This window comes from Coturnix japonica, chromosome 1 (genome assembly GCF_001577835.2).
Source record: "Coturnix japonica isolate 7356 chromosome 1, Coturnix japonica 2.1, whole genome shotgun sequence".
Lineage (NCBI taxonomy): Eukaryota > Metazoa > Chordata > Aves > Galliformes > Phasianidae > Coturnix > Coturnix japonica.
Genome location: NC_029516.1, coordinates 159,703,773 through 159,718,236, shown reverse-complemented (window position 1 = coordinate 159,718,236; position 14,464 = coordinate 159,703,773). Strand labels below are relative to the sequence as shown.

The window sequence follows — 14,464 nt, the reverse complement described above, 5'->3', positions numbered from 1 at the left end:
GAAAGCTTGAAGACAAAAGACACGCTGGCACTCTTCCATGAGAAGAAAACTGTATTTAAAACTCCAGTGTACATTTATTAATCCATCTCTACGCTTCAGTATGGACTATAGATCAGAATTTTAAAGTATTTCCTTTAGCTCTTCTGGATTTGTTCCCATTTCAGCCCTTCACCTGGCAGTCCTCATCTCATGTATTTTTTTGTAATACATTACATCAATTTACGAGACCTTGTAATAGTAGTAGTGATAGAACTAGAAAATAGTAGTGATAGAACTAGAGGGAATGGTTTTAAGCTGTGCCAGGGGAGATTCAGGCTGGACATTAGGAAGTATTACTTCTCGGAAAGGGTAGTCAGGCATTGGAATGCACTGCCCAGGGAGGTGGTGGAGTCACCGACCATGGGAGTGTTCAAGAAACGTTTGGATGTTGTGATGAGGGATATGATTTAGCTGGGAAGTATTGGTGATGGTTGGACTAGATGATCTTGTAGGTCTTTTCCAACCTCGATAATTCTGTGATTCTGTAATCCATTCTATTTTTTTTTTTTTTCTTAATTCCAAATAACACTCAAAAGCAAAATGGGAGCTTTTTTTTTTTTTGCATTTAATTTTATTTCATTTTTAGTATATTTGTGTTCAGAGGAAGGATTCCTAAGATTAAAAAAGTTGTAATTTATACACTTGATTGGCACATTGGCAGAAGGTAAGACCTTTATGTAAATTGTGCTGAGTAATGTTGACAGTCAGCTTGCAAATACCGTACAGTTACTAAACGGAAGTTAGCAAAAATTATAAGTACAATGGATTCCTCATAAGACAAGGTAGGTCTAAACACTAATGTAAACAGCTCTTTCAGTCTAAGATATTTTATCTGAGAAATGATTTTAAGACTGTCTCACAAATCCTTTTTGGTGAAAGCAAACAGAAATAAGCCACAGATTAAACACAGAGCCTGATTCTTCAAGGGACAAACCTTCCCTGGCATTCCGAGGAATTCTTTCCTGGCTGCACTTTCAGGGTAGTTTCTTCTGAAAATCTTAATTGCATTTTAATTCCTCAGTAATCATTCCATTTCATTTACTATATACACAACGTTTGCTTTAAAAGTAGCAAATCTGTTTTCTTTTCCCTCTGAGCTGGACACCAGATCTTTAGCTAAGAAATAAAACTTGAGATCCATTTTTAGTAACTTGCTGCCAAAAGCAGACATTGCTGATTGCACGAACCCAGATACGAATGAGCAATGAGGCATTAAACTCCGAGATACACTAAAGCCAGATGAATTGATTTGTCCAACAGAAAACCAAAAAGCTTGCAGGAAGTGTGTCATTGGTAAACAAAACAATACAAAAAGCAAACACAAAAGCAATGCAGAACATCAAAAACCTATTAAGAATTCACAGAATTAGTTGTTAAACAATCATCTCCATTCCAAAACAAAAACAATCTGCCAAAATACAAACAGCAACAAGTAAAAGGCTGCCCTGTATTTCCCCCTATATCACAGCTGAAACAGCACCCACTGTAGGGGAACACACACACACTTCTATGATACAGAAGTGTCTTGCTTGATTTTGTCCTTTAAAAAAAAAAAGTTTAGTGTTGTGAAGCTGGTTGTGGTACGTCCACGCCAGCCCTGCTGCCCCTCCTCTGCTCCCAGCAGCTCTTACTCATAGTTCCCATCACCATAAACAGCTTCCAAAAGTACAGAGTGAAAACAGCTGCCTGATTTCTCATTGCCAACAGAGCAGTGCCATTTCAGTTTAAGGGGGAGAAGCAGTGGCATTTACTGCATTTTATTGCATTTCTGAGAAGTTCCTGGAGGAAGCAGAGGGATCCTTGGCCATCAGTGCTACCTGATTTTCTAGATGGGTCTTGGGGCACCCACAGTCATGTTCTTATTCATGTGGATGACTCCGTGTGCACACTTACAGGTCACACATAGAAAAGCATTTTCTCTTTCACACAATTTAAATTAAAGCTCCAAGGCTGCATAGGACAGAGTAGCAGGTGGTTGCATGCTGCTGCTTTGGTTGCTTCGCTCTAGAGTGCTGAGACCTGGGAGGACTCCTCCTTAGCACGAGCTTGCCTGATGGCCACTGACATACCAAATGTATTACCTGTAACCCTTAGATGGGATCTGCAGAGCAAGTGAGATTTCTTGGTTGTTTTACCCAGTCCATCTTTTGAGTCTGTTATCACAAACCTGTCTTGAAAAGTCAGGCCGTCACCCCAGCATGGACAAAACAGACAACGCTGACAGCTCTGTGTGTTAAAGTCTGTCTCCTGTGTGCAGTGGCCAGCTGGGAACACTGATCTGGACCAGAGATTACAGGCTCTTGAGTCTATAAGAAAAAAAACTTGTGTATCATGCACATCTGTGTATACAGAGAAGCACATTGTGTTGTGGTTGAAAAACGTTCTTGTTAATTTTCATATATATATATATTTTTGTCTGCTTGTTTTATTGTTGGACATCTTGTGACTACCTTTGCAATTTGGAGTCATAAACAATTTGTTTATTTTTTGTTGGGTCTATTATTCCTGCTGTTACAGCCTTGAGTTCCTGAGATACTGCAGCACTCCCTGCCACAATTGTTACTACCGCAAAGTAATTATTTGTTACACATTAATCCTATGCATTATAACTAAGAAAAATATTTACAAATCAAGGTGCAATCATTGCTCATGATAGAATGAGAGTGAGGACTTTTTCTTCTTGTTTATAATGGTTGTTGAAGAGGTCTGAGAGTCTCAATGCACATTCATAGATCAACATGTAACTTTTAAAGCCTGTATCAGCAGTCTTATATTTCCAGTTTAAAGCTATTATCAACAAAGGCAGACAAATCAGACATCCACCCTGGACATGGTCGAACCATGTGCCAGGAACTAGCAACAAACAGCTCACAGTAATGGAGGCACATTATGAGATTTCATTTTTTCTTGTAGGTAGCTTGAATTGCATGGAGTGTGCAAGTGGTTTCCCTTTTTGGACCTCTGTCTTTGCCAGAGAAAGAGAACTGCTGTGTTAGTGGCTGGCTGAGATGATGACCGCTGTTCCAACAGGAGATGATATTGGGATGTTCCAGCCAGTGGCCACCATTAAATCCTATGCATCCCAAAGGTCACAGTGCAGGGTTAGACTCCACAGAGAAATAAATAACATTATTCCCTAGAACAAGAGTATTTCTGTAGGGAGGTCAAATGAGATAACAATTTTGTAAACCCAACTAATTCCACTAGAATTAGATATATATATATCTCATATATATATGTGTTTGCATTAGATATTGGGTTAATTTAGTTTAGCTGTAGTAAAAAAGAGTATTTTTGATTCAGCTATTATGTAAACAGGACACACAAAAAACCCCTACATAACATTTACAGCAAGCCAACAATAATGGACGCTTTTAAAAAGGACTTTTCCCACTTTGCTTCCACAATTCTTTTGCTCCTTTAATGCTTTCTCTTTTCACGCACTTCCAGTACCCCTGGATGCCTTGCTGTTGTGGTACCTGTTAATTAAATTAGAGCATGTTTAGTGTTTACACAAAAAAAACTCTTACTCACAGACTGTATTATAAACATACTATGCAAAGCAATGCTGCTGTTCCCAGAGTTCAAACATATATTATCAATGATGGCAGCACCCCTCCCAGACATTTAAGCAGTAAGCAGTCTTCATTTTAAAATATAATTTCTTTCCATTCACTATCTCTACTTGTGCTTCTACAAACACTAAGAAGATAGTCAGAAGAATAATCTGTGGTATTTAAAAACAAGTATCTTAAACAAGTATTGGAAAGGCTAGTCAGGCATTGGAATGCACTGCCCAGGGAGGTGGTGGAGTCACTGACCATGGGAGTGCTCAAGAAACGTTTGGATGTTTTGTTGAGGAATATGATTTAGCCGGGAAGTCTTGGTAGTTGTTGGACTAGATGATCCTGTAGGTCTTTTCCAACCTTGATAATTCTGTCATTCTGTGATTAGTGGGAATGACAGATGACATCAACTTCTTACCCTCAAACCTCGATGAATTCGCTTCTTCAGGACCCCGAGGAACTCGCCGTGGCTGAGGCAGTCATCTCCATCTAGATCAAAAATCTTGAAGATGGTATCCAGCACGTTATCTGAGAGCTCCTGTCCTGTTGCCACCTTCACTGCTCTCTTGAACTCAGCTAGTGAAGACAGAATATTACATCATTACATTACTGAGCTTGTAAAGGCATTGCAAAGCATGTAAATGGCAGCATTCTGTAGAATTCACAGTACGCTGTGGATATCCTAACTGGAGTATTTTATGGTGTAAAGAATTCAGAGTTGTCCCACTAAGTGTTAAGTACAGCAATATTGTGCTTCTGATTTCATAGGCAAATGATGTCTATAACTAATTACATAAATATGATTAGTTCTGAAGCTTACTAGAAAGAAGAGCACTCCATCTCTTATCTTTGCCTCTTGCAACAATTTCTCTGTAAGTCCAGTTGACTCCTTTACATTTCTTTTAAATACAACTAAGTAGGAAATCCTTCTGGAAAAGGATATACCACAATTTTAAAAGGTCACAAATATACAGTTTTAATTTTACCTTTAAAAAGATATTAACTGCTCTCTATGTTAAGTATAAATCTAGAGATGGCACTGCACCTTTTTGAACAGAACACAAAGAAAAGGAGAAGGATCTTGTCTTGACGCTCTCTTCATTTTCAAGTTTTCTTCATTTTCAACTATTCATGTTAATGAATGTTAACGTCTCATCAACCATCCTCTGGAACTGTTACTGTTTTCAAGTAACTGAGGAGAGCTGTCTTTCAAGTATCACAAGTACGTAACAACCTCAGAATCACGACAAAAGACACTTCTATTTCCACAAAATTTTTGCTGCATCGCTCCTTGATGCCTGTTTTATGTGAAAGACTCAACTTCTCCCCCTCAGTTCTCTGGTTTAAAACATACTTTGTTTTTTATAGCCATGACTGCGTAGCACTGCACAAAATTCTGTAAGGAAAGTGTGCATTTTCTTTTTAAAAACACAGATGTGAAGCTGTGGAGCACTCACCTCGTTTAACGGGACGATTGGCTACCGTGAACATCTGCATGGCAATAGAAAAGTCTTCCAGGTTGTTTGTAAACTTGCAGAAAGTCTTGAATTCTTCCAAACTGATATTCTAGAGTATCAAAGAATTGATGATAAATACTGCACAGTACTTTCAAACCGCATTAGATCTGTTTTGTTAAGTCCAGTGGTCCTAACGTTTGTGTGTGATTGCTTGATGTCAGTACTTATATTTCTCAGTTAGTAAACTGTCATTGTTCTTATTTGCATAAAACTCAAAAGCTGCCATAACTGATTTGGAAACTGGTTTTATTCCTAGATACTCACATTCACCTGAAAACCTGTAGGCAGAAATAAGGAAGCAAAACAAAGCACACTCCGGGTACCAACCTCTCCTGCTTCAAATCTATCTTTCACGTTTTGCCAGTAAATTTCATTGTTTTCCTCGTCAGTGAAATACAGCAGCCACTCTGCAAAGTCCTCCTTTCTCATGACACTCAAGCCCTTGGAAAACTGAATGAATTCCATTTCTTGCACTTCTGTTTGCAGATTTTCCATGAACCTGTCAGAACAAATAGTGAATATGCATCAGACACCACCTCCCGTCCACAGATACCAGCCCGGGAGCAGACTCGTTCCCACAGCTGCATTTCAGGAGGGACACCAGCAGGGTGTTCCCTAAGCCTGAGCTAAGATACCGTGCAGACGTTGTCTTTAGTTTTCATGTGAGAGAGAAATGTTTGAAAAGGTGCAGATAATGAAATGAAATGATGGATGAGGCAGCATTGTAGTGAATGAGTGGAAAAGGACATGGCAGCTAAAGGCCTGACGTGTTATTTATGAAATTGCGTATTAATAAGAGAGGAATTTAAGGTTGGAAAGCACCTCCAAAGAAGGGGCCCTGACTATTACAACGGTGACAGAAAAGAGGAACCTTGGAATCATCATTACATGAAAGGACAACTAAAAGCAAAAGCTTCAGACAGCAAAGAGAAGTTCTGCAAATTGGTTCTTTAATACTGAGAGAATGGGCTCACTGGGACTACTGATGGCATGCAGATGGTTCAGAAGGGCACAGAAAATGATGTTGCAGGTATTTCAGGAAAGAGCTGTCTGAAAAAGGATGCTGTGAACACCAGCAGTATTAGAAGACACTCATTTGTTAGGGAGGAAAGCTAAAGCAGCATGAGAATCAAGTACCAATGTGCAGGTACAGAATCACAGAATTGTTGGAAGAGTTGGAAAGGACCCTTAAAGGCCATCTGATCCAACCCCTGCCATGAACAGGGACACCTACAGATCCATCAGGTGCTCAGATGTGTTCCCCCCCCCCCCCCCCCAGTGAGTATAAAAAAAAAAAATTAAAAAAAAAAAATAGATTATTGGGTTGATAACCAAATCAGAGAATTCTGGAATGAGTTGCAAAATTTACTGACAGGAGGGAATGAAATACTTCTATATTGGGACAAAGCAATTAGTTGGAGAAGACAGCTAAGGGTCTAGGCAGCAAAGAGCAGCAGAGACTCATTTGCTCATCAGTGTTTGCATGGCCTCACTGGATTTGAATTATTTTCCTGAAATTAAAGCATTTTAGCCTGCACAGCTATCTTTAGTTCTTTAATGAGATCACTCGGACAATTAGTAGCTTGAAGCTCTGTGAAGTCTATAAGGGGTTAGCTGAAGGCTGCTGCTGCAGCATAAGCTCTCTCTTGTATTTTCTTCTCCAATAATTAGAGCTGCACATGCAAATAAAGGGCCAACAAATGCTTCACTGCTCAGGACATGTGGGTAACTGAAAGCCTGACACTGGGAGGGAATTTAAGATTCAGGCTGGAGTTTTATTAGAGTAGTACTGAGTATATGTATGCTATGGTCCCACATTCTATACAGGCATTTCTTTGGTCCGCACAGCAGTCACTATAGAGCTGTACCCCCGGGACAGCAGGATAGTGGGCAGAAGGTTTTCTTGGCTGGGGTTCTCAGAGCACCATTGCCTTAACAGCCTTTCAAAAGCTGCCTGCACTGTTTTGAAGACTGTGATCCTCATACCTCTTTTTTCAAAACTTCCATTGTCTGCTCATGCTGAGCAGTTGGGCAGAACTGGTCTTGCCGACCAGAGGGGTGCAGCAAAGCCATGCAGGCAAACTAACAGAGCTTTGCTGCTTTTTGGAAGTGCCCATCAGAAGTGAGAGTGGCATATCTGGGATGTGTGGCTCAAGTTTGTCTGGAAGACATAGCAGTTAACCACATCTTTGACTGCAGTCAACGGAACACTTGGTCTGGGGAAGGAGAAGCTGCTGAAAATGAGGTTGCTTTCAGAAATACATTTTTAAGCCGTGGATGTAGGGAAACAAGACTTTGTGGAAGGTGGATACATCTTGTGATAGGTCTAAGGTCTGTTCTTTATAGGATAAGTTCTTCATTTTGGAGAGCCACCCCTCTGTCAGTAACTGGTCAGTAGCCACAGGTGATGACAAATGATGTGTTCCTCCATCATGCCTAAATATTTCATTTGCAGGTTCTGCTTAAACACAAAACCCTCAGTGACCCACCCAAAGCTGTACCCAGACAGGGCAGGACTGGGTGACCATGCATTTCTATGTGCTGAAGAAGGAGCCAGTGGTCTGTGTAGCCACATACATCAGCTGGCTGAATGGTGCTAGGAAGCCAAAGAGGAAAAGGAAGCATTTGGCTCCGGCATTTCTGACATATGCTTGATTCTGCACCCACTCCCAGTCTGACAGGGAATGAGGCACTGAATCTTTCCATGGTTTCTGCTGCCTTTTTTCAAGCTTGGAATCTTGCCCTCTCCAGTTGCTTCCAGGTAATGTCATTGCGCATCGATGGTTGCACAACAGCCACACATCTGACGTGGTGTAGGGAGCCTGCTTCGGCAGGGGAGTTGGACTCGATGATCTCTGGAGGTCTCTTCCAACCCCTACAATTCTGTGATTCTGTGATTCTGTGATCTTACTGCGCTACTCAGAGTAGGGAGGAGAGTAGGAATCACTTCTTTAGGTATGAAAAAAATGAACCGATCCTGCATTTCAACACGTAGGCTTGCTCCTGGCAAGCAACAGTGGGAAGGTTTCCTGCCATACCAAATTCAGCAGCTGAAATATGCAATGTAAAATTTATATCTGATAGACTCTCATATTACAAAAATTAAAATACCGTGAATCATCACATCAGCATTCTAGGTCACTGTTATCCCCAGATGTGAGAGTTAAAAATCCTAATGAGTTTTTTAGAAAGTTATTAAAAGTTATTAAAAATAGCTTTCTGGTTAGGAAGTAAAACCTGATACTTATATGCCACAACACCATTAGGGATACTTGATTTTTTCATCCTTTGGACCACAGTGTGACAATTTTCAGTTAGAAATTCCTCCAGAATTTCTTCATATATTAGGGAACACAAGCATAGTAATGAAATTCCTGCTCTCCTTAAGTCAATGGCTGTGGACTTAAAATAAAGACAAAATTAAACGACGGGAATGGGATTCATATCTTAGATGTGCTCTACAGTTTAAGAATAACTGCACTGGAAATGCTCTTGCACTGTAGCTTAAGGTTAAAAGCAACTCCCGAGTTTCCACATAACAAAAAGAAAAGGTCAGTCATAGATTTGTAAGATGGAGAAAAGGCTGAGAGCAGACAGTACTTTCTTTAAGACAGCCTGTTTTATTCACACTCTGAAACACCCATGTTGAAGGCTAAAGACCTACTTTGTTATCATGTTACGACATCGTCCAGAAGCCTTATCAGAAGTTAGCCCACATTTTGCAACATGCTTTACAAACCTATAGAAACAAGGAGTCTCTCAAGATTTTCTGGCAACTCAGATTTAATAAGAAGTGAAAATGTAATAAAAGTGGGGAACCTCAGGAATGCAGCTATTCTCTCTCCAACCTGAGATGTTGCAATGAAGTGCTAGCTTCCTTATGGCACATGAAGTAGAGAATGAAATACAGAAGGAAAGGTTAGGGAACGTTTTCCTTCCTATACTTCTTGATCTGAATTCAAAGTCGGTACAGAGCTGCAGAACCGACCAGTGCTTGGGGCGTATAGGTTTGTAGGAAGGAAACTTGACAACTAAGACAGAGGTGAATACATAACCCCAGCATTCGTACTCTGCTTTGGCTCCTCTTTGGACATTGCAGTCCTGCTGGAGACTGGATAACCATCTCTGCAGCACATGACTGATACCAAGAGCTGCAAGGCTGCCTTTTGGCAAATATGACTTTCCAGAAGAGAAACTGGAAAACCTAATAGGGACTTGACCATTAACCTTCATAGAACTGCTTGCAAACTCAGCTTTGCAAGTGCTAAAGCAGTTAATCAACCTCAATGTTATCAGAATTACAAGCAAAAGTCTCTTTGATTTAGTGTCCTCAGTGTTTCCAACCCAAGCATAATCAAACTGATCACTTTCATCTATAAGCACACTGTAGAAACTAATCAAGCTATCTGTCTGATAAGTATACAGGAAAGGAAGGAATGGGGTTTCTTCTCAGCCTCACTACTAAATATTTGGGAAATGCTCAGATTCACTTATGATGGGAATATAGAACCAGAAGCCAGATTTCATTCTCATTCCTTTTCTTTCCTCAGTCTGATCCTGCTTACATGTAATCCTGACGTGAATTAGGGGTCTATAGACAGATAGAAGTGTAGGTACAGAGACAAATGAAGAGGCAACCATAACTGCACTCCCAAATCTCTAGATGAAAATCACTGGGAATGTGCAAGCTGTCACCACAGCAAAAACGTCACTGGTTGATGATGCTACTTGAGATTCCGCCTGTGTGCACTGGAACAAACACAGCAAGAGCACCGAACGAATTTCAGCCCTACAATCAGTGTGGTTCAGTCTGTATCATTCTGGTTTCCTAAATGAAAGTTTTCAAATGAAATGTACCAAGGAGTTTGAAATTACCAGAAGGAAGAGAAACAGGGCAGGTAAATGAAAGGCAGTGTTTTGTGCATGGTTTTACAACCCGTGACCCAGAGAAGAAAAGAATGAATATAAGAACATTTGAGGTGCAAACTTCAATTAATTGATGAGAAGTTTGAAAGCAACAAATCAGGACAGAAAATTAACTGGATTTCAAGTGTTGTTTTTTCTTTTATGATTAAGTGATTATTGTTTAACCATACTGGAAAGTAATTTTTCCTAAGCCGCCCCACTCCTCCCAGAATACAATTAGAAGGATTTTTAATATTTTTTCCATACTCTCTCCACTTATTCTTTTCTTTTTTTCACCCTTGAAGGAGATTGTGAGAGATTTAAGCTTGCTTGGGGACAGATTACAGGAAAAAAGTCATAGCAGTCATAAACTGTCTAGGAGTGAATTACTGTCTCCTCTTTTCTTTGGGATTAGACATACTTAAACAAGATCAGCAAGGGACTTTCAGAAAAAACCCCACAACAAAACACCACAGTGGCTGTCAAGAAGAAATACGTGCTAAACCCAGAAAACTAAATAGTTTTCTACTCATAATAATAAAAAAAAAAACCCAACACATACCACATAGCTGAATTTAAAGCACAAGTGAAAAACCTTTGGAAGAAAGATGCAAAAAATAGTTTCTGTCTCAAAAATTCCAGGGAAACTGCCATAAATGAGGAAAAAAAGAAAAAAAAAGCCTGGAGTTCCAATGGATTTCTGGCTTCATGTTTGAAGTGTGACAATCTCTAAGATGAGGCCTGGTATTAGAAGATGATATTGCTGTAAAAATGGAGTGGTGGTCACCTGAGACAGAAATTTGTTCACATTTCCGAGAAGAAAGTCTTACCTGGCTGCAGCTTCCTGTATTTAATTTACCCTTCTTTGTTATATATACATATATATACATGTGTATATAAGCACACGTAATGAGCTGCTGTGTGCTGTTTTATATCTTCTTAACCTGACTCAGGACAATAAACACCTGGCTTTGAGGCACCACTTCTGCTAGTGATGTACATAAACACTCTACAAAATAATCTTGGTTAATGTTTCCTACCTTTTGCCAGTTAACAAAGACATGAATGGTGATGTTAAGGACAATACAACTGGCAAGAAATCGCGCAGCAGTCTGGAGCTGCACATGTGTTCCATGAGTCATGCCTTATGAGCTCTGAGACCACCTTGTTACCGTGTGAATGGCACGGGAGGATGTGCTTCCTTTATAGACTCCTCAACTTGTATGTGGTTCCAGCAGAAGCTGCTGAAGTGGAGATCCCACCGTACTGTTCAACAGAGGATGGGAAGGAGCAGCTTTGGTTGCTGTTTTGGCTATGCTCTGTACAACAATTAGAAGACAGCTTAACTGGTCTCATAGAGAATATACAGAATTACTTGTATATGGATTTTTACTAGATATGGATCACTTCTTTACTTCTGTTTTCATAATAGAATGAGAAAAGCTGAAAAATGATCTGATATTGTTTCATGGTCTCATTCTTGTTAAATAAAAAGCAGTCTGAGGGTCATCTGTGCATGTATCTCCTACCTATGATTTCCAAAGAACAGTGCACCAGCTGGAGGCAGATAGAGAACAGAATGATTAACCATGTTCCCTTTCTATAATCCATGTGCCTCCTGTGTTTGGGGCTGTAGGAACAGAAGAACAAGAACTGGCTTCTTTCAGCTTCACATTGACTGAAGAGACACTGACAGTTTCCATTTTCTTTGTGTCATCTGAATGTAAAGGAGAACAAGGCAAATGGAATGCCCCGATACTGTGACTGTCTGGCATTCTTAAAGCTTTGGACTGCAGACTAAAGAGGTCAGACATCACCAGTGAAAGTGCAGATACAGACAGTTGCATGCTTCCAAAAAGATTTTTAAGTCAGCCAAACTGCAAAGTAGGAGCACGAGGAAAATACACGTAAGTAATGAGGTGAGAACACCAGTCTCAGGTTTCTGAGTTCCAATACAAGTAAAGTAAAATTTCACAAAGAAGGCATTCCTTTTTTTTTTTTCTTCTCTTATTTTTACCTCCTAAAGTTTCAAGCCTGTGTGACTCTGTAATGCAGTAATATCTGTGTATTTAACTAATGTGACAAGTTCTAGTGTGTCCCAATCAAATCTAATCACCTCGACGTTCCGCTAGGCACTACCCTGATCAATGGAAAAGCTTTCTAGGCAACAACTTGGAAAATGATAAAAGCATTTTCCACCATTATTTTCTTCTTTTGACAGTGATCTATGTCTGTACAGCTCATCAGTCATCTCTTGTAAAAACAGTGTGGCACTTTGATCAAACAGCCAACAATAGCTTCCCGCGTAAGGTAAAATGTTATGAGAGGCCATCAGATAGAAATCACATTTTCTTTGAACAATAGGAACCCAGAAATGATGTGCTTGATTTACTTGCAAATAAAATCATGTGAAAAGTGATATCTTCACACAGGTTAAAAAGACACTCATCCTTTTATTCACCTTTCTGTGTGTTAAACAAACTTCACTGCCATGTTGCAACTGAGATGGAGTGTCTCTGCAGAGATAAAGAGGCACATTCCAACTCTACAAAAAATAACTGCCACTGCTGAAAAATTACCTGCATTAAACCTTACACTTATCCCACGGATTTTAAGAGCAAGATGTGGGAGTTTGATTTTGATTGCAGGCTTCTATCTGTGTGGTAGGCAAAGGTCTTTAACCCATACGTTCTGACTGTACTAGGTACATAGTTTTATCAGTGTCATGCCTCACTGGGTCAGTGTGGGATTTTATCTAAAAGCCCAGGCACTCCAGTTTACACTGTATATGCAGACACAACCTTTTACTGGTGCTCTCTGCCTTTTGTTTCATTGAGAGAATCTACGCTATTTATAGAGAAGGGAGCTGCAGGCATCTTAAACTTATTTTACTCAGATTCCTATTGAGTGCAGGTCTTCAAAAGAGAAAGGCTGTTTATTTGAGGACTGGTAGGTACTTGAGCCAATAGAGTGGAACGCTCTTTAGAGTTAAGAAAATTGTCACTCTTCCTTTTTCACTCTGGCTTTCCTCAAACCTTTACTGACTGAAACAGCATCCATTTTTTAAGAGGCCTGGCACATATTCCCCCTGCTTCTGAACAGAAATTCAAGTCAACAATTATCCCAGTTTGTTTCCACGGTCTGTAAATGTCCAATTATTTTTGTAGAAGAGGTCATACTAATATAGGTAATCTCTTGATGTTGTGTTCAAGACACAAGTCAAGAATCACAGAGATGTACATGCACTGTTCTAAAAAAATACTCACGAATCATACTGCCTTACAGTATGCTGTATCTGGGCAGCACACAGCTGCCAAGAATGGTAACCTCGGCCCTCCTGACCTCCAGCCCTTTTGCTGCTTTTGAGTTCATCGGGGTGGGATGCAGAAAACTGAGCACAATTTCTCCTGCAGACAGTAGATCCAAAGAGCTACACCAGAACTTCAAGCATGCAAAACCATGAATAGTCTTCTGCCTGGTTACGTATTTAACTCTCAGAACCAGCTCAGCGTGGGGTCAGGCTAACACCAGCATTAATGCAGAGTAGAGGGGTTACAAACAGGACAGGCTGAAAGAGTACCTGAAAAACTCAGAATAGCGAAGTTTGTCCTTTCCTTCTTTTCCAAAGAAATGTACCAGCAGCATGGTATTAACATCACAGCTTTCCAATTCTGCTTCCTATAAAACAAACAAAGAAAATCCCTGTATGATTATTGCTGTCTATTCACTGCAAATTTGGAAGTATTTATTTGAAGTACAAACTCACAAGAGAAGCCTGTAATGAAATTACTGTTCCCAAAACTATCACACAAGAATCTCCAATCTGAATATTTCTTCTGCATCAGATGGTAACAATGTATGTATGTCCTGCTCCTGAATATTCTGTATGAAAGCTGAGTACAATTGACAACCACCTCTCTGGTACTTTATTATTAGAATGGAGAAGGTTGCATGTTAAATCGTTGTAAGGCTTTAGGTTTAGGTGAACAGAGGCTTCACATAAATGTAACATCTCTGTAAAAGAAAGTTCTTAGTCAGGCATTTCTGATTTGTCACAGTCATTTAAAAACAATTACTTTACAAAGTGGAACTAGAAAAACAAAAACATTCACAGTGTTCTATTATAGTTTGGTCTTAGGCGGCTTCTTGCCAACCTCCATTGCCATTGGATTTTTCTGTTTGTAAAAATCTGATGAAGAGATTTCTGCAGAAATGCACGTTATTTCAACACAGCAGCATCTTTAAAAAGCCTAAACCCACACATAATGCTGGGTTTCTGTCCTTTTCTTCTTTCAGCACTAGCGTACTGGCATGTCTTTGAATGCAACAAAACAACGGGCAACATGAAGAGAGATTTTTTTCTAAGTCCGGAGGGATTTCAGCAAACTATTCTTATGACATCTAAATAGCCTCTGTGTCTTTTATCTGGCTGAAGAG

The 14,464-nt window shown here is 39.8% G+C and overlaps 1 protein-coding gene across 1 annotated transcript in view; it reads right to left on the bottom strand.

The window, feature by feature from the left end:
• Positions 1-603: 603 nt before the first annotated feature.
• MICU2 (mitochondrial calcium uptake 2) overlaps positions 604-14,464 on the bottom strand; it is a 122,001-nt gene continuing 108,140 nt past the window's right edge. Inside the window, exons 8-12 of the mRNA XM_015852147.2 lie at positions 13,608-13,705; positions 5,450-5,621; positions 5,063-5,171; positions 4,024-4,181; positions 604-3,518 (exon numbers count right to left, since the gene is read on the bottom strand). Of these exons, the coding sequence (XP_015707633.1) occupies positions 3,414-3,518; positions 4,024-4,181; positions 5,063-5,171; positions 5,450-5,621; positions 13,608-13,705 (642 nt within the window). The 3' untranslated portion in view covers positions 604-3,413. The remainder of the gene's footprint in view (positions 3,519-4,023; positions 4,182-5,062; positions 5,172-5,449; positions 5,622-13,607; positions 13,706-14,464) is intronic.